The sequence below is a fragment of the Phyllobates terribilis genome, unplaced genomic scaffold (assembly GCF_046119375.1).
Source record: "Phyllobates terribilis strain yellow unplaced genomic scaffold, ASM4611937v1 Scaffold_13__5_contigs__length_258822181, whole genome shotgun sequence".
In the NCBI taxonomy this organism is placed as follows: Eukaryota; Metazoa; Chordata; class Amphibia; order Anura; family Dendrobatidae; genus Phyllobates; species Phyllobates terribilis.
In genome coordinates this window covers 109,579,643-109,604,775 of record NW_027362773.1, presented here as the reverse complement: position 1 = coordinate 109,604,775, position 25,133 = coordinate 109,579,643, and the positions used below count along the sequence as shown (strand labels likewise).

At 40.9% G+C, this 25,133-nt stretch overlaps 1 protein-coding gene across 3 annotated transcripts; it reads right to left on the bottom strand.

Annotated features, from left to right (window-relative positions):
• Positions 1 to 24,544, bottom strand: LOC141174543 (cathepsin W-like). 3 transcript variants are annotated; one of them, XM_073659478.1, is made up of 12 exons: positions 24,421 to 24,544; positions 24,224 to 24,278; positions 20,823 to 20,936; positions 14,066 to 14,199; positions 9,612 to 9,705; positions 9,002 to 9,016; positions 8,293 to 8,367; positions 5,370 to 5,486; positions 4,927 to 4,991; positions 3,095 to 3,185; positions 2,269 to 2,327; positions 2 to 662 (listed from the first exon to the last, which is right to left on the bottom strand). In XM_073659478.1, exons 1-12 carry the CDS (start codon positions 24,490 to 24,492, stop codon positions 543 to 545), a joined length of 1,011 nt encoding a protein of 336 aa, XP_073515579.1. In that variant the 5' UTR covers positions 24,493 to 24,544; the 3' UTR covers positions 2 to 542. The 3 variants fall into 3 exon arrangements, with proteins under 3 accessions (XP_073515581.1, XP_073515579.1, XP_073515580.1); XM_073659479.1 differs by having other exon boundaries at positions 6 to 662; positions 8,302 to 8,367; XM_073659480.1 differs by lacking the exons at positions 8,293 to 8,367; positions 9,002 to 9,016 and having other exon boundaries at positions 1 to 662.
• Between the last annotated feature and the right edge of the window lie 589 nt (positions 24,545 to 25,133).

Below are 25,133 nucleotides of genomic sequence, written 5' to 3'. Positions count from 1 at the left end.
ATCACTAATAATAAAAAAGTGACCATAGGCAAATCAGGTATAAAGAAATACACTTGGATGAGAGGATGAAGTTGTAGATGGCAATCACAAGAAGAGAACATATGTGCATGTGGAGCATTGCATAATAAAAGACAGTAGTAGAGGGCTAAGTAGCCAAACCGATTGCTCCCAGGCAAATGAACCATAAAAAATTGTAAATCAAATGGCCGTCATGGAAAAAAAAACAAAATGCGTGTGGAGTGTGATGTAAAATAATATAGTGGAAAAGGGCTAAGTAGCCATATCAATTAAATCACTGCAAATGTACATAGGTGAGAAGTGCCAACAATAAGTGAAGTATTAAACTGTTAATACAGCCAGTATTGAGACAATGGATACCTCATCAGCCATGGAAATAACAATGAAATATTAGTAAATGAAAAACATAGCCATAATGAAAAAAAATCATATACAAGCACACACAGGAAAAACAGACCTGAAGTGGGTTTCGCTGAGGCTTCATCTGGGGTATATCTACTAGGTATATAAATCTAAGATAGAGCTCATATGTTTCCTTTAGGAGGACAAGGTATAGTTTTTGACTTTTTAAAATTCACTATAGCAGCGAGTGGATATTTTGTGATGCCACACATGTTTTTTCCATGAAACATTCTAAAATAGCCCTAAAAAAGAGAGAGGTGATAAACAAATTAATGCAGTTTAAGGATTTGAGGGAGATTTGTCTATAGTCTATAAGGAGTTATCACAAACTACAATTTTGATGGCCTATCCATAAGATAGGTCATTAATATCAGATTGGTGAGGGTCCAACTCTTGTGATTTTAGTAGTAGTAGTGTCTGTGCCTGATATTTTGCACATAGCAGCTCAGTACAAGTGAATTGGCCTCTGCTTTTACCAGGCACAGCCACTACCAAAAGTATTGAGCTAATAATCAGGGGTACAGGGAGTTAGACCTCAACTGATCTAGTATTGATGACCTACTTAAAGGATAGATAAATAATAGCTTTGACCCAGATAAACCCCTTTAATCATAGTGAGCAGTTAAGTCGAGGAAATTTATTTGAGTAGAATTAAATTCTACAAAAAATCCGTATTGACCAGTATTTGGATTTTTTATAATTCGCTCCATGCAAATTCAGAAAAATGAGGGCTGACTGGACGACATTTTTTTCTGAAGCGTGAAGGACCAGCAAAAGGTTAAAAAAATAATAATACCTCATTGCTCACCTCTTTGGCCACCTTTCTCCCATATGGTCCTCGGCGCCTCTTCTTACTGCCGAAGCACGATGAAACGATGGGAATATTCACATTAGACCGGGACGTGATTAGGCTTGGGTTGTCACTGTGCATTCTTGGGCCTAGTCGCTGATTGAAATCTTGGCCTCACGTGCGCGTAGTAAGGTTGGAATTCCGGCTACGAATGGGGCTAGGACATTTCTGTGCATGCGTGTTGTAAGGTCACAACAACGTCATGACATGAACAGGAACCCAATGACGTGACTAGACCAGAGACATCTCTGCACATGCATAGGAACGTCACGGGCATAGTCACAGCCGGAAGTCAAAGTCTAACATGAACATGCTCAGGATTTTAGCACATGGCGGCAGAAAGAAGAGGCACCAAAGACCGCACGGTGGACAGCGGCTAGTGTTGATGAGCGGTGAGGTGAGTATTGGTTGGGGTTTTCCTATATTATTTTTTTCTACATCTTATGTTTGTTATACCCTGGGGTCTCTCCAGACCCTAGAGCATAAGAGACATTCAATTCACAGTGACTAAATTTAGCATTTTTTGACCCCTTGATGTTTTTTTTTTACGCTTTATTTCATAGGTTTCTTAATATAAAAAAAATGATGGAAGAACACCACTAAAAAGTTTTCAAAACCTTTATATGAATTCTGGAATAAAGAAAACTTGTCAAACGCTTACAGAAAAAATTACCTATGATACGGCTGGTTCCTAAGCTGTATCTCTCTAAGGTCTCATTCAGACATATACGTGAATCACTGACTGATGGTAAAAATCGACACTGATTAAACACTGATGAAATCAGAACAAAAAGCACAGATGAAACTTGGAACGTTTCTTGCGTATCAGGAAAATCACAGCTGTCTGAATGATGTCTCATTGCTACTGTTACAACTATTAGGTTTCCAGCAAATTGTATTTTTGGAACTGCTGCCGAGCCAATGGTTGGAAATTACTGATCTACTTAATAAAACAGTAATGGTTAAAAAACAAAAATAATTATAATAAACCAACATACTTTTTCTCCCCGTCCCGTGCCATAACTGTTTTTCACAATCCAATAAGGTATTTTTGTCTCTAGATAAAAAAAAATTATATAGCAAAGATGAATGAAGTAGACATCATCAAAAATACAATTAGAAGAGGATGAAAGAATAGAACAGAATCAAAAATAAACTAAAACTTTGTGTCCAAGGCAAAAAAGGAGAATAGCAGAAGAAGAAGTGCACGCCCCCAGTGAAAACTGTCTGATAACACCCACTTGGACTTTAAAAAAAGTTAACTCAGTAGGTGCCAAATACTTTGATTGCTTATATTTCCACAAGGGAGAGGTTAAAAAGAAAAACCCTATTACATTGTGTGTCCAGTCCAACATGAAAAATTTAGTCAAAGGTTTGATCTCTGCCTTTATGTTTTCGTTTTGTCCCACCATGAACTACCAATAAACATCATGGCCTTTATTGAGAGTGCGGAATACTAATTGTTTAACACCACTTTCAAATTTATTTTATTTTTGCAATGAGAAGATGGGGGACGATTTGATTGCTTGACATTTTTTTTTTTTTTAATATTAAACAAATAAATTTGCATCGCTGGAGAAATTCCTATAGCACAGACTCGTAAAGACCACCATTGCCGCAAGTGAGGAGAGACTTTGCCTGAAGTGGAAATTCAGTGCTCAAGTACATTTTATTTATTTGCAGGCATAACAATGTAATGAATTTCAGATGTAGAAAACTGCAATATTCCAATCCGATAAAGAGCGGAAGGCCGCTGTAATAACGAATTGATGGTTAGATATCAATTTCATGATAATTCCACAAATAGAAGGAAGATTTTTTTACCTCGAACATACCCTACTATCAAAACCACATGGTTCACGTTAACAGGATCACATGATTTGTGGACATTATGTATAATTCCCTTTATGTAATGCTAAAGAGAAATGAAAAATGGGTAAATTAGTTACAGTTTAGCATAAATAAATATATTTATATATATACTGTGTGTGTGTGTATATCTATATATAGATCTCTATATACACTGCTCAAAAAAATAAAGGGAACACTTAAACAACAGAATATAACTCCAAGTAAATCAAACTTCTGTGAAATCAAACTGTCCACTTAGGAAGCAACACTGATTGACAATCAATTTCACATGCTGTTGTGCAAATTGAATAGACAATAGATGGAAATCATTGGCAATTATCAAAGCACCCTCAATAAAGGAGTGGTTCTGCAGGTGGGAACCATAGACCACATCTCAGTACCAATGCTTTCTGGCTGATGTTTTGGTCACTTTTGAATGTTGATTGTGCTTTTACACTCGTGGTAGCATGAGATAGACTCTACAACCCACAGAAGTTGCTCAGGTAGTGCAGCTCATCCAGGATGGCACATCAATGCGAGCTGTGGCAAGAAGCTTTGCTGTGTCTGTCAGCGTAGTGTCCTGAGGCTGGAGGCGCTACCAGGAGACAGGCCAGTACACCAGGAGACGTGGAGGGGGCCGTAGAAGGGCAACAACCCAGAAGCAGGACCGCTACCTCCGCCTTTGTGCAAGGAGGAACAGGAGGAGCACTGCCAGAGCCCTGCAAAATGACCTCCAGCAGGCCACAAATGTGCATGTGTCTGCACAAACGGTTAGAAACCGACTCCATGAGGGTGGTATGAGGGCCCGACGTCCACAGATGGGGGTTGTGCTCACAGCTCAACACCGTGCAGGACGCTTGGCATTTGCCACAGAACACTAGGATTGGCAAAGTCGCCACTGGTGCCCTGTGCTCTTCACAGATGAAAGCAGGGTCACACTGAGCACATGTGACAGACGTAACAAAGTCTGGAGATGCCATGGACAGTGATCTGCTGCCTGCAACATCCTTCAGCATGACCGGTTTGGCAGTGGGTCAGTAATGGTGTGGGGTGGCATTTCTTTGGAGGGCCGCACAGCCCTCCATGTGCTCGCCAGAGGTAGCATGACTGCCATTAGGGATCGAGATGAGATCCTCAGACCCCTTGTGAAGCCATATGCTGGTGCGGTTGGCTCTGGTTTCCTCCTAATGCAGAACAATGCCAGACCTCATGTGGCTGGAGTGTGTCAGCAGTTCCTGCAAGATGAAGGCATTGAAGCTATGGACTGGCCCGCCTGTTCCCCAGACCTGAAGTCGATTGAGCACATCTGGGACATCATGTCTCGCTCCATCCACCAACGTCACGTTGCACCACAGACTGTCCAGGAGTTGGCGGATGCTTTAGTCCAGGTCTGGGAGGAGATCCCACAGGAGACCATCCGCAACCTCATCAGGAGCATGCCCAGGCATTGTAGGGAGGTCATACAGGCATGTGGGGGCCACACACAATACTGAGACTCATTTTGACTTGTTTTAAGGACATTACATCAAAGTTGGATCAGCCTGTAGTGTGTTTTTCCACTCTAATTTTGGGGGTGACTCCAAATCCAGGCCTCCATTGGTTAATAAATTTGATTTCCATTGATGATTTTTGTGTGATTTTGTTGTCAGCACATTCAACTTTGTACAGAACAAAGTATTCAATGAGAATATTTCATTCATTCAGATCTAGGATGTGTTATTTGAGTGTTCCCTTTATTTTTTGAGCAGTGTATATAGATATATATACACAGCAAATATATATTATGTATATAAGTATACACTTACCTGTAGTAATGCATTGTTTATTATAACTGTTAATGTGCCATCATTACCAACATAAGAAGTCATTACTGCAAAATAAAGACATAATTAATATCTATCTATCTATCATTTATCAATCTATCTATCTATCTATCTATCTATCTATCTATCTATCTATCTATCTATCTATCCCTCCATCTATCTATCTATCTATCTATCTATCTATCCATCTATCTATCTATCTATCTATCTATCTTTTTCTGTCTGTCTATCTAATTGAAAACAAGAAATCAGCTCTGATAACTTTTTTAAAGCTGGGTGTAGTTTAGCAAAGAGGCACATTTCTGCCACTAATGTGGTGTGAATTATATCAGAAATGTACTCCAGTCATGACATCGGTTGATTTAGGAAAAAAAAATTCTTGCCTTGGCTTTGTGATGATAGAATCCTGATGTAAGAATTCTTACCTGTCTCATTTTTTGGAAGCATCTGAAAATCATGAATCCACGCGGCAGGTGATAGGCCTTTCCTGCAGTCTTTCCTCACGGCTTGATATTTATATTTCTCTTCAGAGACTAGACCGCCTTAAAAAAATGTTACAAGATAATAGACAAGAGAAGAAGACAATATATAAAATCAATTCAAACAGGAGACACAAAATCTGAAAAAATCAAAATCAAAAACACATGTAACTTGTGAGAATTAAACATATATTCAAAAAACATACTAGTAAATAGGCATCAGGGCACACTATAATGGATCGCAACACACTATCTGTTGTACGATGTCCTATATACAAACTGATATAAAAGTAAAGAGCTAGAGCATCAAAAATTATGTATCCATATTTTATACAAGTAGATGTTCAAACCTGCACATAAATGTAGTGGCTGATCACTATTTTTTTAAAAGGTGTGATAATGCTTCATTACACTGTGTTCCAAATTATTATGCAAATAATATTTTCTCAGATTTTCCCAAATTACCTATATGAATTGCAGTCATTGTAATTTTCCAGTCAAATAACTATTAAAGTACAATTGAAAGGTTTTTGTACAAACTGCCTATGATAACAGTATATTTAAAAAAATAAAAAACTCAAACTGCACTCAAAATGCATGTTCCAAATGATTATGCACAGCAGAGTTTTCAACCTTTTCATTTTAATAAACAACAAAAAAATGGTCATTTTTGAAATTATAAGCATTAGCAGGTTATTACAAACTGAAATCAAACAGTTTTCAACTCAAAACTTTATTCTAGGTGATGTTACATTTGCACATAGGACCCCTTGTTCGAAAGGAGTTTCTGAACTCTCTCGTCCATTGAATTTGTCAGGTTTTGGATGGTTTCTGCTTCAATTGTTTTGCATGAGGACAGAATACCCTCAAAATTACAATGACTGCAATTCATATAGGTAATTTGGGAAAATCTGAGAAAATATTATTTGCATAATAATTTGAAACACAGTGTATGCATGCAATACAAATCATTCACATATACAAAAAAATGCACCAGTAAATATGCGTAGTTGCATACCATAAAGAGTCACATCACACATATCCAAACAAGTGAGGTAAAGTGCAAAAAAACATTATTGATAGGTATCCTATATGGGTAGAAGAGCATTACTGCATAAGTGTAATAACTGATCTAATTTAAAACTGTTCTAGTTCATCATCACGTATGGAATACAAGTCATATGCAACACCATTTGTTCATCAAAGATATAAAGTGCTAGTGCATTATCCCATGCATATACAGATTGCAATCACTATAAATGGTACATAGATCCCACTCTTGAATGGCGTCCACCCCGACTCGCGTTTCGGCTCTCGCCTTCATCAGGGGTATAACTTTTGATGCACTAGCACTTTATTGTTATATATGTTTAATTCCCACAAGTTACATGTGTTTTTTATTTTTATTTTTCCTGATTGTGTGTCCCCTGTTTGAATTGATTTTATATATTGTCTTCTTTGTAATCCTCTGTTATCACCTGGTCATTACTAAAGATTTATGGCATTTCATATCCCTCAAACTATCTGGGCTTTCTGGTCGAATTCTTTTTTCTTTTTCTGCTTTAAAAAAAATCAAACATATAGTACTGTGCCAAAGTTTTAGGCAGGTGTGGAAAAAATGCTGCAAAAGTAAGAATGCTTTCAAAAATAGAAATGTTAATAGTTTATTTTTTATCAATTACCAAAATGAAAAGTGCATGAACAAAAGGGAAATCTAACAATCACATCAATATTTGGTGTGACGACCCTTTGCCTTCATCATTCCTTCTATGTACACTTTGTGGTAGGACGACTCGCTCGGCCACTTCCGGAAGTATACTCAGGAACCCGGGTTTTCTTTGCTGGCTTTATTAGCAGCATAAAGCTCTGCACTCCAGCAAAATAAATACAGCCTTACTTGGCTAAACCACAAAAACAAAAGATAAACTATAGCACAGTCCATATATGTGAGTGCGGGTCGCACACACAGGTTATGTCCAACCTTCAGCTCCCTTCCTGAGCTATGGCTGTCCAGTCTGGAGACCTTGCCTCTCCAAACACAACTCAAAGAAAAAAAAACAGGAATGAACATTTAAACGTTGCTCAGCCACACCCGGAGGTGAAGGTATAGGGAATGACGTCCCTCCCATCTGTATGTCATTCCCCTGAAACCACGCCCTTTAAGTGAGTTAACCCACCACATATAACATGCTGGCAGAAAATCCATTGGTTTCAGTTCACACAGGCCAGCAACCTGTGCGACACATACCTCCCCTCATATACCATACCAGTGACTCTGTCACAACTTGCACTTGGCAGGGAGGTTGTTCCAAACATCTTGGAGAACTAACTACAGATCTTAAGATCATTAGGATCAACCCTCCTAAATCGTCTATATGGGCATGTAGGTCATAGAAAGTTGAATAAAATGATACCTTAATGTGTTATTCCAGAGAAATCCTTGTTTTTCTTTATATGTAAAAGAGTTGTTAAGAGCTATGGGCCGGACATAGATCTCCTCGAGAATCTATCTCCAAAACTTATTTTAAGTTAAAGGGGGAGTTACCAGTGTGAGACATGTAATGACTGACAGTCTGCTCTCCTGATCTACATGTTTCACACTGGTATCTCCCCCTTTCATTTAAAATAAGCTCAGGAGGCAGATTCTCAGTAAAATCTATGTCCAGCCCACAGCTCATTTACATATTAAACAAATGTGGATTTCTCTGTAATAAGACATCGGTTGGTAGATATTAAGGTATCATTTTATTTAGCTTCCTATGACTTACGTGCCCATATAGACGGCTTTGGAGGGTTGATCCTACTAACAGATCCACTTTAGAGTGTCTGAATGTATACATAGTAATAATTGGAAATAGAGCTTTTCTACCTACTGTACCTTGCATTTGCACAGCTATATATGCATCCCATGTGAATCCTCCTCTACAGCCATCATCACAAGGACCTGTCACGGGTGTGTTGCCACGAAGATCGTCACGAGTACACAGCCTGACTTCTCGCAGCTGACTTGTTGGTGCTTTGTGTTTTCTCGGCAGTGAAGGAGTTAATTCTCTCTCTCTCTGGGCTAGCTGAGGTCCAGCCTCGCCCAGCTGCAATCAATGCTTCGTTAGTGAGACTCCTTTATATTCCTGCAGGTCTGTTTGTGAGGTGTCGGTGAAAGCTTTTCATTCAGACTTACAGAGCGGATCGTGGTGTTTGGAGTTGCTGAGATAAGTGTATTTGAAAGTGTTATTTCCCTTTCCTCGCTTTATCATTTATCTCCTTTCCCGTTGGTGTTCCCTCTGTTGTAGTTTTGTTGAAGTTGTATGCAAGGTGGTTTTGGTTTTTCCCTTGTACTGTCTCGTTCGTCTAAATACTGTGTGTGGGCATATTATCGCTGGTTCCCAATTGTTGTGATCGGGGTCCTTCTCAGGACTAGATTACTGTGGTGCAGGGATCCTCAGGAGGTAGGGGTTACGCTGGCGGCCTGGACCTCTGTACCTTTAACAGTACCTCCAGGATGAGGGATTAGTCAGGGCCCCAGCTTAGGGTCAGCTTAGGCCCCCTACCTCCAGTATTCTGTGACAGTGTGACATTACCACAGTCTATAATCTCTAAAATAAAAGAGAATAGAACAAATTCGAACAAAGTGATAAAACTGTTAGAATTACATCTGGGGCACATGGGCTCATGGTCCATGGAAGCATTTTATATCTGCTTTTATCTGGACAAAAAAATGTACAAAGGATCATTGTCCTTTCCAGACACTAAAATATAGAATTGTGAGACTCTGACTACAGAGTAATCTCAGCCTAACCTAAAATTATGAAAAAACTTGGCTTTCCAGAAACTGACTATTCTCGACCCAGAGTCTTGTTTAAGTGGAGTAGGCTCAGTCTTGTCGCTTCACACCTCAACAACCAGACCCTTTCAGTAGACTTTAACCAACCTGTCTGTATATTTTGCCATTGCATTCGAAGGCCTAAAAATGGCTCCCAGTCTTGCCATGGCTAGATGCCTAAAAATGAATAGGTAATATTTGGGTGCCCACAGTCACTTGTGCTGGTGGACAATAGGTACCTCAGACCGACACTGGTTGGAACTGCCGGACCTGTATTTGTCCTGGGCAAACATTGGCACAAATTAGTCCATAAAGTTATAGGGTCTCCTCAGAATATGATTATAGTTAACTCTCTCAAAGACACTTACGTTGGACTGATAAATTCCTAGGACATCCTTGAATCCCCCATTGTGCTTCAATGTTGCCAACTGCGGCAAAAGCCCAGCATGAATTACAATTTCCCTGAAAAGCATAAAGAGGAGATGTATGTAATGCAGGTGCCGGAATGCAACGCACAGAGACACAAGGCGAGAACAGTCAGAGATTAATATAAACAGTTTATATATATGTAACAAGTATTCTGAACAAGGGACTGGCAACAAGGGTAATGAACAGTAATTTGAAATGTTAGCAAAATACGAAGTCTCTCGAAGTGATGTGTTGCCCTAAATCATGGGAGACAACACATGAATTCTTTAATTCTGCATATGGCCCTAGTGGGGGTCACCGGTTATTCCCGCTAGGCCAAAAGTCTTTTCCGGACAAATTCAATTAGATCACTTTGAGCTTCTTTAGCCCCAACCGTTCCCCTCCCAACCTGAGTACTAAACCCAATTGGCCCCAGTACCATGAGTGAACAGTAGAAGTGACGGCCCTGTTCACGTATGCCGCTCCTCTGCCTTCACTGGCGTGACTTTCCTGGGGCAGCCATCTCTCAACTCCTCTCTGCTTGACTGTTGGAGGCGATCTCTCAAGCCTTGGGTAGGGGGGTCCAGACTTGGTCTGTCAGTGAGCGACGTTGGGTTCAGCGAACTCACTCAGCACCGCAAGCAGGTTCCGAGTCTCCGCAGCAGGCACATGACTCGGGTCACATCGGTAAGGGATCCGGAGCTCTTCCACCGGCTCCCGGCTGTGGCACCTCACAGGCCTCTGGCTTAGGCCTGCCACGCGGGGCTTCTCAGCACGTAGAGAACACGTCTGATCCTCTCTGCTGCTTGGCGCCAAAAACTCCTCAGGCTTGGCGCGCTGGCCTCTTATCTCCAGGAACTCCTTCCTGGAAGTCACCTGACCGGGTCCAGCGTCTAAATCTGCTCTCCCTTCAACTTCTCTTGTATATGTTGGTTCCGTTTGACTGTGTCTGGCCAGCAGATGGCAGTCTCTCTCCATCTTTGAAGCATCATGTAAGAGTTCTCTTAAAGACTCTCTCGCCTCTACTACATATACACAGAAAATTTATAGTTTTGAGAGTAGGAGTATTTTGTTGTTTCTTTCCAGCTAGAAGACTGGCTAAAAAAGGAAGTACGATAACATCTGGCTGAGATGATCCAAGCCTCCCCAACGTGTGCCCTGAGACCCCGTAGTGGACTCTTCCAATGATGATTTGTCTGAGGATCTGTGAGGGTAGAAAGCTAATTTTTTTAAATTTTTCCATCCCAACCAAGAACAATGTAGAATTCTACTTTAATCACCTTATGAAAGTACAAAAACCGGAGTGGGAGGATGTAAACTGGGACCTGAAACCTTAGTTTCCAATTTTAAAAGACAGAAAAAGGGACACTTACTGCAATTTTTTCACACTAACCTACACCACTAATGTTGCTTCATTTACCAAGGATGCAGATACAGCTGTATTCAGCACATGCCACCAACCTGCTGGGATAGGTGATCTGAATATTGGACTACAACTCGGCCCACAAAAAAACAAGCCCTGGCATGGATATGTTAATAGTAAAATAAAAAAGTTATTGCTCTTGGAAAAAGGATAGGAAAAAAGGAAAGCTAAAAAAAATGAATGATCGCCCAATCAAAATTGGGTTTAAGAAAAGTACACCATAGCAGCCCCAGTTACTAGGCAGAACAGGCTGCAGCCATTATTATAGGCACAGAGCTCATAAGAGCACTGTATAGAGAGATCGAGGTGGCAGAAGCAGTAAAATACCATTTCTGCCTTCTCTTGTGGGTGCTTTTTGTGTCTCACTGTTGGATGTGGGTGCCATACAGTCATTATTGTAGAGCAGGGGTCCTCAAACTTTTTAAACAGGGGGCCAGTTCACTGTCCCTCAGACCATTGGAGGGCTAGAATATCATTTTTTAAAAATACTATGAACAAATTCCTATGCACACTGCACATATCTTATTTTGAAGTAAAAAAAACAATACAGGAACAAATACAATATTTAAAATGAAGAACAAGTAAAATTAAATCAACCGGTATTTCAATAGGCAGCATAGGTCCCCAATAGGCAGGTAAATGTCCCCAATAGGCAGGTAAATGTCCCCAATAGGCAGCATAGGTCCTCAATAGGCAGCATAGGTCCCCAATAGGCAGGTAAATGTCCCCAATATGCAGGTAAATGTCCCCAATAGGCAGCATAGGTCCCCAATAGGCAGGTAAATGTCCCCAATAGGCAGCATAGGTCCTCAATAGGCAGGTAAATGTCCCCAATAGGCAGCATAGGTCCCCAATAGGCAGGTAAATGTCCCCAATAGGCAGATAAATGTCCCCAATAGGCAGCATAGGTCCCCAATAGGCAGCATAGGTCCTCAATGGGCAGGTAAATGTCCCCAATAGGCAGCATAGGTCCCCAATAGGCAGGTAAATGTCCCCAATAGGTAGAATAGGTCCTCAATGGGGAGGTAAATGTCCCCAATAGGCAGCATAGGTCCTCAATGGGCAGGTAAATGTCCCCAATAGGCAACATAGGTCCTCAATAGGCAGGCTGTTTCCCCCTTATAATGCCCTATGCAGGCTGTTCCCCCCTTATAATGCCCCATGCAGGATGTTCCCCCCTTATAATGCCCCATGCAGGATGTCACCCCCCATATAATTCCCCATGCAGGATATCACTCCCCTGTCTTTATAATGCCCCATTCAGGATGTCACTCCCCCATATAATGCCCCATGCTGGATGTCACCCCCCATATAATGCCCCATGCAGCATGTCACCCCCCATATAATGCCCCATTCAGGATGTCACCCCCCCCATATAATGCCCCATGCAGGATATCACTCCCTTGTCGTTATAATGCACCATGCAGGATGTCACCCCCCTCTCTTTATAATGCCCCATGCAGCATGTCACTCCCCCATATAATGCCCCATGCAGCATGTCACTCCCCCATATAATGCCCCATGCAGTATGTCACTCCCCCATATAATGCCCCATGCAGGATGTCACCCCCCATATAATGCCCCATGCAGGATGTCACCCCTAATATTATGCCCCATGCCTCCATACATAAAAAAAAAAAAAAATGCTCACCTCACTTCTCACCTGCTGCCGCTGCTCGGGTCAGGACTCCAGCGTCGCCGGCGTTGTCCCGCTCTGCCTGTGACGGCTCAGGGGAGGGCGAGGTGGAAAGACGTCACCGCACCCTCTGACCTAAGACGTCACAGGGAGCGCACAGCAGGAAGACAGCGGATCTGCAGAGGCACGGGGAGAGGTAAGTATCCGGCTGCCGGGGCCCTGAGCAAGCGGGGGAGAAGGGCGGGCGCTGACACCGCTCTCCTCCGCCCACAGCCCGGCGGGCCGGATAAAAATCCTCCGCGGGCCGCATGTGGCCCGCGGGCCGTAGTTTGTGGGCCCCTGTTGTAGAGCATTGAAATACCGTGCAGTTCTATCTATACTATGGATTATTAGTGACAGTCATAAACAGGCATAAGGGGTAATGCGGTATCATTTGGGAACACCTAATCCTATTAAGGGCACAGTCAGACGGCCACATAAATCGGAACGAGATCGGACCACAATACACAGACTGGCCAGCGGCTCTCCCGACCTGAGCGTGATGGCTGCATAGAAATAAATGAAACTATCACTCTCATGTCAAGAGAGGCGCCAGCCAGTCCGTGCACCGCGATCTGATCTCCGTCCTATTTATACGGCCTTTTGACTGCGCCCTTAGTTATACCCATCCAAATTAACCTACGCATCCTTTTTATTTCACTTGGAATAATCATAGTATATATCTAACATTCCTTTTTCATAGTATAATATAGTATTTGACTCTTCTACGTCTTGAAGATAATCCTCAAAACTGTTTAACGGTATCAAGATCATAACAAAGGAAATAGTAAAGAGGTGAATCTCTGACATCTGTTTCATGTTTTCAATTTTGCATTAAAACTGTTTTGTGTGTTACTTAAAGAGGTTCTCCTCTACTTTTACATTGATTACCTATCCTTAGGATAGGCCATCAATGTCTGATTGGCCGAGGTCCGACACCCCCGCTGAACAGTTGCTATAAGTACCGCCGGCGGTGGCTGCCACTGTCCGGAAGTCTTTACTTGCTGAGCTGTCCTGTCTACTTATAGTGGCTGCCGCTATTCAAATCAATTGGAGGCGGATGTGCAGTATCCTGCGGTGGCCACTATAAGTAGACGGCCAAGCTCGGCAAGTGAGCACTTCCGGCCGGCCGATAACAGCTGATCGGCGGGGGCCTCGGATCAGACATTGATGCCCTATCCTACGGATAGGCTATCAATGTAAAAGTAGTGGACAACCTCTTTAAGTCTATCTTCAACCTTAAAAACTTTGAAACTATGAAATGTATTTCTATCATAATATATAACATTTCCATAATATAAGTCGGGAATTCTTACCTGATTTTTAACTTCAGAAATGACACCGTTTTTTCTCCAGTCTTTATCTCGTGGAAATGAAGTTACTGCTGTTTTTTGCTTGATGTGGGGTAATTTCATGGCAATATTCAAGTTATTAGTCCTGAATTCTTCAGCTATTAGAATAGAATTGAGAGGGCATTTTATTCTAACACAGTAATATAACACTTTAGTACATATTACAGAGGTTGCTTAAGATTAGAAAGGAGGTCTGTTTCCCAAAAATCAGGGACTCCTGTGGAAAGGTGATAACTTGTTTTCACTGGACAACCGCTTTGAAGAGAATCTGTCAGCAAGTATTGCTCTGTAATCTGAGTGCAGCATAATGTAGAGGCAGAGACCCTGATTTCAGTGATGCATCACTTACTAGGCAGCTTGCTGCAGTTTTCATAAAAATCACTGTTTTATCTGCAGATTTACCAATTCTCTGAATGCTGAGCTCTGTATAACCCCGCCCATACCACGGATTAGCAGCTTTCTGTGTGCACTGTGCATAGGCAGAAAACAGTCAATCAGTGGTTGGGGCGGGGCTACACAGAGCACGTTGACTAAATGACACAAGACAGCTAGTCCTGTAGTGATAAAGTCCTGCTGAAAAAAAACCCGGAAGTAATAGCATACAGCCTAGTAAGCGACACATCACTGGAGTCAGTATATTTGCCTCTATTTTATGCTGCTCTCAGATTACATCGCAAAACCCTGCTGACAGATTTCCTTTAAATACTATTTATGATGTTACCCAAAGAATAGTATTGTTATGTTCTGCTACCAGAGCTAAGGAAAGAGAGGAGATCTGTCCCTACGATAGAACTCAGCTTAATCCCTACGATGTAACAGGGAACCTGATCCTGCGATCAGACCTGCTAAAGTCCTAAGCTAGTCTGTACGGAGACCTATAGATGTGGGGAAGGAATCCCTACAAGTACTAAGGACTGGGAGGAATATGGGACACCTCCTAACAGAAATAGTAGCAGACAGACGAACAAACAAAATATATAGAACATAGAGGTCAGTAGACCAAGCAAACTAACAGAGCAAGACACAGAGCACAGGCTAGCTAGAAAGTAGATATACAATGAAGTCCAGCAAAGCCAGAAGGGCGGAGCAGGATTAAATAGGCCAACAAGGTCATGTGACCAGCAAAGGAAAAAAAACCTAAGAGCAAGGTTCTAACAGTACCCCCCCTTCTAAGAGGATCCTCCGGATCCCCTAGGACCAGGCTTATCAGGAAATCTCCTGTGAAACGCTCTGATAAGTCTGGACATGGAAACATCATCCGACCTCACCCAAGAGTTATCCTCGGGACCAAAGCCTTTCCAGGCCACAAGATACTGCAAACTACCTCTATACCGTCTAGAGTTAAGGATGCGAGAAATTTCATATTCCCCGTCCTCCACCACCGGAGGAACAGAGGCAGAGGCGTCACAATCCGATACAACAGCTTTTTTCAACAGAGAGACATGAAATACCGGATTAATTCTCCAGGAGGTAGGAACCTCCAACCTAACAGCAGATTGGTTGACAACCTGAAGCACCTTAAAGGGCCCTACAAACTTGGGACCCAATTTCTTTGAAGGAATCCTCAACCGCAGATTCCTAGAGGACAACCAAACCATGTCACCAACAGCGAACAAAACCTCCTGTCGTTTCCTATCAAAGTAGTCTTTAGATTTTCTGTTGGCCTCCTGAAGATTACCACGCACATCCGTCCAAACTCTCTCCAAATCACCGGAAAAATTCTCCTCCTCAGGCACGGCAGATCCCAACTTGGAGAACGACCCAAACGACGGATGTCTCCCAGAACAACAAAAAAAAGGCGAACAACCAGCAGAAGAAGATGTATGATTGTTCAGAGCAAATTCAGCAAGTGGCAGAAACTCAGACCACCCCTCTTGATTGTCTGCCACAAAACAACGCAAGAACTGCTCAACATCCTGGTTTTTCCTTTCTGTCTGGCCATTAGATTCAGGATGATATCCGGACGAGAACGACAAATTAACTCCCAACCTATCACAAAAGGCACGCCAAAAACGAGCCACGAACTGAGGACCCCTATCAGAAACAATGTCAGTAGGAACGCCATGAAGTCTGACAATTTCCTTGACAAAGGCCTTAGCGAGAGTTTTAGCGCAGGGCAGTTTGACGAAAGGAACCAAGTGACACATCTTGCTAAAACGGTCCACGACCACCCAGATGACAGTAAAACCCTCAGAGGGGGGAAGGTCAGTTATAAAGTCCATAGCCAAATGTGTCCAAGGAGCACTGGGAACCTCCAAAGGACAAAGCAACCCCGCAGCAGGAGTATGTGAGGACTTAGATCTAGCACATATAGTACATTGACGCACCCACTTAATGACTTCCTTCTGCCATCCAGGCCACCAAAAACTGCGACCCACCAGTCTCTTGGTCTCAGAGATTCCGGGATGACCTGCCAACCGAGATTCGTGACACTCAACAAACAAATCTCTCCTAAAGGTCCCAGGCACAAACAACCTCCCATGAGGAGTGTTAGAAGGGGCATTCTCCTGTGCTTTAAGAATCTCATTTTCCAAAACGGAGTCCAAAGCAGCTATCACAACACCTTCTTGTAAAATGTTCTCCTCTTTCTCAGCACCGACTATGGGAGAAAAACTGCGAGACAAGGCATCCGCCTTAACATTCTTAGTACCAGGGATGTAAGTAACGGAGAAATTAAACCGCGAGAAAAACAGTGCCCACCTAGCCTGACGGGCATTCAGGCGCTTGGCAGCATCAAGATATATCAGATTTTTACGATCCGTAAGAACCTGAACGGGAAATTCCGCACCTTCCAAGAAGTGGCGCCAGTGTTCAAATGCGAGTTTAATAGCCAATAATTCCCGATTACCAATATCGTAATTCAGTTCAGTCTCCGAAAATTTTTTTGAAAAAAAGGCACAGGGATGTAATCCATCCCCGTTATCCTGAGACAATACTGCGCCAACCCCCACAGAGGAAGCATCAACCTCAACCAAAAACGGCCTAGTAACATCAGGCTGCATAAGGATGGGAGCAGAGGTGAACCTCTCCTTGAGATACACAAAAGCTTCAATGGCCTCAGAAGACCACTGAACCGCATCAGCACCTTTCCTGGTGAGATCAGTCAGAGGTTTGACAATGCTAGAAATTTTTTTTATGAATTTTCTATAGTAATTGGCGAAACCCAAAAACCTCTGTATCGATTTCAAACCAATAGGCCTAGGCCATTCCTGCACAGCCTGAACCTTAACCGGATCCATCTCAAAACCTTTGCTGGAGATAATGTAGCCCAAAAAACTAATTCTCTGTACAGCGAACTCACATTTCTCCAGCTTAGCAAAAAGCGAATTGTCCATTAATAACTGTAATACCTCACGCACGCTCCGCCAATGAGACTCCAGATCCGGCGAATAAATCAAAATGTCATCCAAATACACAACCACATTTTTACCGATCAAAGGTCTAAGGATGTCATTAATCAGATTCTGAAAAAATGCAGGAGCATTAGTAAGACCAAAAGGCATAACCAGATTCTCAAAATGACCCACAGGAGTGTTAAAAGCAGTCTTCCATTCGTCACCCTCCTTCATGCGCAACAGATTGTATGCCCCCTTAAGGTCAATTTTAGAGAACCACTTGGCCCCCATTAACTGGTTAAACAGATCAGGAATCAATGGCAGTGGGTAAGGATTGCGTACAGTAATTTTGTTAATCTCACGAAAATCCAGACAAGGACGTAAACCGCCGTCCTTTTTTTTTACAAAAAAAAATCCAACCGCCACGAGAGACTTAAAGGGCCTAATGTGACCGGCGGCCAAACTTGTCTGTATGTATTCCTCCAAAGCCTTCCTCTCAGGAATAGTAAGGTTAAATAAACGACTTTTAGGAAGAGTCGCTCCAGGGACAAATTCAATAGAACAATCATAGTCTCTATGGGGAGGCAAAACCTGCGATTCCTTCTCAGAAAAAACTCTCCAAAAATCCTGAATAGGAACAGGCAATTCTCCCCTATCCAAAGCTGCAATACGCCCATTACAACACTTGTCATAACATTTATGGCTCCAGGATTTAATTTCACTGGTAGACCAATCCAGTACAGGATTGTGAAATTTTAACCAGGGCAATCCCAATATTACTGGAGAAGGCAAGTTATTCAACACTACCAAATCCAATTTCTCATGGTGAACACCATTAATAGTGAGAGGAAATTCACAGACCTTGAGAGTAATATTCTTCAAAGGGGAACCATCCACAGAAACCACAGCAATGGGGGATGATAAAGGTTCAGGTTTTAAATTGAGTCTTTCCACGAATCCCCCATCAATAACATTCAGAGTAGACCCACAATCGACAAACACCCGAAATTCCATTAATTTTTCCTGAGCAATCGTGGAAGCAGCTAAAAATACACCCTTGGAATTTAAACAGGCAATACGGGCATGACTGACCATTTTTTTTTCTTTCTTCATACGAAGCTCACAGCCTTTAATCAAATGACCAGATTTTCCGCAATAGAAACACAAGCCTTCAAAAAATCGACGGTCTTTTTCTTGAGAGCGAGGTGCCACCGATCCAATCTCCATCGGTTCAGCACTGTTAGTACACACATTCTCATAACCAGAAACTGACATAGCAGAGGATTTGCTCTCATTAACCCTTGCACGCAGTCTTCTATCCACCCGTATAGCTAATTGCATAGCCTGTTGCAAATCTTCAGGTGTAGGATAAGCAACTAGCAGGTCTTTAACCCTTTCACTGAGCCCAGCAAGAAATAGACTTTTCAGAGCAGAATCGTTCCACCCTGTTTGAGTAGACCAACGACGGAAATGAGTACAATATTTTTCCACATTACCTGATCCTTGTTTTAAACGTCTCAACTCAGTCTCAGCTGATGCGACACGGTCAGGATCATCATATAATAGTCCCAAAGCAGAAAAAAAACTATCCACTGATCTGAAGCATGTATCACTAGGTTGCAAAGAAAAGGCCCACTCCTGAGGCTCTTTGCGCAAAAGTGACATTATGAACCCTACTCGCTGGGATTCATCCCCAGAGGACTTAGGTCTCAAACGAAAATACAATAAGCAAGCATTTTTGAATGAAAAAAATTCTCGGTGTTCACCAAAAAATAAATCCGGCAAACATACCTTAGGCTCCAAGAAATGTGCTCCAGGACAGTTACTCACGTGCTGACGGAGCTCGGCCACCTCCAGAGAGAGTCCCTGCAGGCGATGAACCAAATCCTGAACCGACACCATGATGGAACAGAAAAATCTTTCCTTAGAGAATTTGCTGGCTGGACTTACTGTTATGTTCTGCTACCAGAGCTAAGGAAAGAGAGGAGATCTGTCCCTACGATAGAACTCAGCTTAATCCCTACGATGTAACAGGGAACCTGATCCTGCGATCAGACCTGCTAAAGTCCTAAGCTAGTCTGTACGGAGACCTATAGATGTGGGGAAGGAATCCCTACAAGTACTAAGGACTGGGAGGAATATGGGACACCTCCTAACAGAAATAGTAGCAGACAGACGAACAAACAAAATATATAGAACATAGAGGTCAGTAGACCAAGCAAACTAACAGAGCAAGACACAGAGCACAGGCTAGCTAGAAAGTAGATATACAATGAAGTCCAGCAAAGCCAGAAGGGCGGAGCAGGATTAAATAGGCCAACAAGGTCATGTAACCAGCAAAGGAAAAAAAACCTAAGAGCAAGGTTCTAACAAGTATTACACTAGAACCATTATCAATTCTCTAGCTCCACCTGGTGCTTGGAAGATGGCTTTCAATTAGTTATTTTGATCATTGTTTTGAGATTTCTGTAGCTAAAGAATTTTTTTTTTTTCTAAAGAGAATGGGTTTCATATTTCTGTGCACGTTCCTTAATAGTTGGCCTGAGGTTTTCCTTAGGTTTTAAGAAATGAGAATATGGGATTTCCACCAGGCTCGTAGATTAGATGCAGACCTTGAGGCCTTATATCCATTGTAGATGTTCAGTTGGGAGAATTTGCCCGCAGCACCACGTGAAAACGGTAAGATGCCAATTCACTTAAATTATGTTCATTTAACCCTTTAATCAGGATGTATGACACTGTCCCAAGCACATGGGATATATCATCAATGCATTAGAAATAGTGAAGCAAATCTGATGAAAATCCAATTCGGCAGATGGATCGAATTTGGCCAGGAAATTTGATCTGCATCAAATTTATTCTGTGTCTTACGCTCATTCGAGATTCCAGGATATAATAAACTTGGCGTGAAAAATGAATGAAAGAATGAATACTCACCTCTCCCCAGTAATCACCTCGTCCACCTAGCTCCATGGTCCAGTCTTCAATCACATGTCATGGTACCCAGTAGGCCTTACAATGTCAATACCTGTCAAGACCCGTGGAGTGAAGAAGACTGGTGACCTCAATGAAGACTTTACAGGAATGACCAAGAAGAGAGCTGACAGAGATCTGGGGAGAGGTGAGTATTCTTTTTTAAAAAAAAATTTAGCCCACATCTCAGCACTTTTGAATCCAGAAAAATGGTGTAATTTTGATAGATCCATAATTGGATCTCAAAAAAAAAAATAAGATTTTGCCAAATCCAATTTATTGTGAAATTCAAGGTGAATTCGATTTGTCTAGGAAGAAACTGGCTCATCTCTAATTAGAAATCTCATTAAATACAAATAGCGATTTAAAGAATAAATGATACAAACCATCTCGGAGTAATGATGCTAGCATACCTGTGAGGTCACTGAACTGTGTCACCCCATATTGTGCTGTTCCCAGTTCTTCTCTTTGTAAACGTACTGCTTCCTTCATGTTTTTGGAAAATACAGACAGTCTGTACTCATACTCTGCCAATGGAAATACAATCAATTAGAGATTTGCATAAGCTGATTTAACACATTTTTGGAGTAAGATGTGCCAAATTCACTAAGAAATGTGCGTCTCTTCATTAATTTGACATGTCTTAAAACCGCCATGCACCTCTCAGATACATTACTCCGACCAGGGGCTGGCATACATTTTTAGTGTAATTTATGGCATTTTTGTGGTGTAAATGCTGAAAAAAATTTCAGGCAAACTTTGCCAAATCCTGTTCTGCTTCAACTTCGCCCACTTTGGCAAAGCTGGATGTTATGAGCGTAAAATAATCACCATTTTTGGGCAAAAATTTTACGACTTTTTATGGGTTTTGACACCAGAATTTCTTGATGAATTGAGCCCATAACAGTTGGTGTACTGAACTGCTCGGCCACCTGCAGAGTGCTCCAAGCGCCTATGCTTGGTTTGAAGAGTCAATTTGTGCTGGCAAACTTCCTTTAAATCAGAAAATTCTTGATGCTTACAGTTTTAGCTAGAGCTAATGTCCGAAATTTGCGCTACCGTGGTCCAGCATCCAGTTCGGGCCTCCATGGAACCATCAGGTCAGTGTTCACTTCTGCACTGGCAATCCTGGTGCATAACAATTCCACATAAACACTGACAGACCCAGCGTCAACATTGCTAGAACTGTGTTGGGAAGGGAGGTGAGTATCTGGTATTTTTATCATACAAGGGGGTCTACTTCATTTAAAAATAGACTGTCCATGTAGTGGAGAACACCTTTAAAATGAAACTGTATAAAAACATATTGTTCAACTCTCCTGTGTGCACTTGCTGGCAGAAGCCATGTGTACATTTTTAGCAAAGAATACAAATAAATACATATTGTTCAACTCTCCTGTGTGCACTTGCTGGCAGAAACCATGTGTATGTTTTTAGAAAAGACCAAAGAATAAAGATATATTTTAACCCTGCAGCCCCATTTCTTGGCATATTTTTTAGCAACTTTTTTACTTTCAGTTTATTTAGTAACTTGACTATTAGTATTTAATTACTTTACATCTATAAGGGTGATTTCACACACCACATTTTAGAAGCAAAAGCCAAGAATATGTTTTTTGAGTGCTTTCTTTGTGCCAAATACACTACAGCCAGAAATTAGTTGGAAGTCAATAGTAAAGTTTAAAAAAGTAGGTCACTGCCTTTTTTAGTTGTTTTTTTCTGGTGTATATTTTTATTGCAGTTTTTAAAAATGCAGCATGACCTAGGCATGGCATTTTTTCCTAATTGGTGCCATTTTTTTTTACCCTCATTGACCTCCATTGTTATTTTCTTAATTTGTAGAGTTACGCATGTGTTTAAAGTCACTTGTGAGGTTTTTTTTTTGCTGCATTTTCTTCCATTACAACTCACGAGAATCTTGAATTTATCTGATCAATAAGTGACATGATTTGAAGTTACAAAAAAATTAAATGATGAGAACGCAACAAAAAAATTGCAGGAACATTACATTTAAAAAATAGCTCAGTAAAAACATTGATAACAAGGTGGGGAGGGGGTTTACATTTTGTTTTCTTTGCAAAAAGTCAACATAAAAAAATTGTGAAAGTACCCTCGAAGAGTGCAATTTCAGTTATAAAATTTTCCACTGAGAATGTAAAATTTTCCACTGGTTAGAACTGTAGTTTCACTATGAATCAATTGTAATAAACATAAAACCAGCTACATTTTAAAATATAATTTGTAAGGTAGGGTCCACATCACCGCATCACCACACCACGTTACCATTTCAACCTAAACGAACTGTGTTTTGCTCTTATTTTTATTACTGCAAACTAAAAAAAAATCCAACAACTGGCAAAAGAAAAAACCAAGCCCTCGCAAACTCCATTGATGGAGAAAGAAAAAAAGTTACGGGTCTCAGAAAATGGCATCACAAACATTTTTTTTACAAGGTTCTGAATGTTTGAAAACCCCTAAAATAAAAAAAAAAATCTGTAAGTTGGGTATTGCCATAAACACACTGACTGGGGCATTTTCACTGTATAGTGAACAGCGTAAAAACGAAGCTCAAAAACAGTGGCGGAATTAAGTATTTTTCACCCTATTTTGAACTTTTTTTGCTGTTTTTCAGCACATTTTATGGTAAAGTGAAAAATTTCATTCCAAACTACAACTCGTTTCACATAAAACTAAACCTCATATGACTATGTTGGCTCAAAAATAAAAAAAAGTTATGGCTTTTTGAAGAAGGGGAGGAAAAAGGAACATAGTGTCTTATTAACTGCTGAGCTCAATCATTTGATTATGAAGCATTAGTAGTCACATAAAAGTCACTCATAATAGAGAATAAAAATGCAAATTTTACAGGTGCAAGAATGTTACTAAAAAAAACTGAATAAACAGAAACCACGGAGTCTTTCAAGATATATATAAAGATAAATATAACTTTATTGATTCATACATTTTATCAACACATATGAGTAAAAAAGCCACACAGATTCCATGCGAAACGCGCGTCGGGAAGTGGTTATCAGTCACTGGACATCTAGGGTGCTGCACTTAGTCAGGGTAAGCAATGCTGCTGTTCATTTACATTGTTTGGAGTTACTTGCGCTGATCGGGCTTTTTGCTCCAAGTTCTATTTTAGTATTGCCACTATGGCCAATTAATGCTAAATACACCGGTCATCGACCATTAGGCTATGATAGGTTGCCTAGCTTTATATTAAGCTTCAGCCTGAGCTTTCCCCTGCCGTTAATCCATTGCAGGCTTACACATTTCCCTGGTAGTGCCTGCACCCCCGCTGCTATTTTCTATATCCCTCCTGTCCATGTCCCCCCCCTTTTTTACTCATATTTGTTGACAAAATGTATGAATCAATAAAGTTATATTTATCTTTATATATATCTTGAAAGACTCCGTGGTTTCTGTCTATTCTATGTGTCTTTGGAGTTGTTTGTTTGCAGTGGTGCACAACCGGTCCCGACGGATCTATGTGCCCACAAACGATATGTTATTGGGATATTTTGTTATAAAAAAAACAGAAGTAGAAAAATTGACTCATACATATTGAATATCCAAGTTATTAAGTTTCAAGTATGTACACTACAAGTGATCTCCAATAATTAGATAATGAACCAAAAAAAGATGTAACTTAAAACTGAGCTCCAATGCAAAATCTATAATAGGCCTTCTAAACTACCACAAATCTGTAAGAATATGGTTTTCCACATATGGGGGAAACCCCAGATACCCTGCACCCATTTTTTATTATTGCAACCCATTTTGAAGACAACTCTACCATGCATCTTACCTTGGGAACTTTCGTAAATCTTCCTAAATTTTTGCATAAATTTTCCAAATTGCATCTGAAATGAAATAACAGTACAAGTCAACAGAGGTATAGGTTAGAATTAATCAGATATTAAGGAATTATAGTCTATATCAAGTAAAAATATAAAAGTTGTAATATGACAATACGCCATAAGTATTGGTGGAGTTGGTAATCACCATTTCAAAATTTGCACAGCCCGATTCTGAAAAAATAACAGATAGAGCACAGAGTCCAAAGGGACAATACATCTTGAGGCTTCTAATTTACAATGTGGTGGAGAATAAAAGTAATAATGGTTTTATATCACTTAGTAAATGTGAAAGTGAATGCCTATTTCTAAAAGAAACCACATCCAGTGGAAACAGCAAGAACCCAACATGTGAAAGAAAAGTGAGAATAATGCAAGCTCTTCTGGTATAAAATTATAATTACGTGCCATTGTCTAGATCTGTAAAACGACCATATGGCCATAAATGGAGATTAGCGAGCCAATTCTTCATGACTATGGGCCTGATTCATCATTTGCATCTTTTTTTAAGGCACTTTTCTTTTTTGACTTTTGCTGATTTGTTAGCGCCAAAATCATCAAAATGGCACACGAGATTCATGAAATTTGCGCAAGGCACAAAATTATCTGTTTTTCTGGCTGCCTATAATACTAAAAGTAATTTCAATAGAAATGAGAGCACACAGAACAAGCCTAAAATATCATATAAGTGTTACGGCATAATAATCAAAAATCATACAAATGTATATAAACAATAAATGTTTTATTGAGCTATACAACTACTCAACAAAAATCAGGAAGCAATAAAAGCAAGAGGACGCCAGTGTGAGGCTATGTGCCCACGATGCAGAAATGAAGCAGAAAATTTCTGCAGCATTTCTG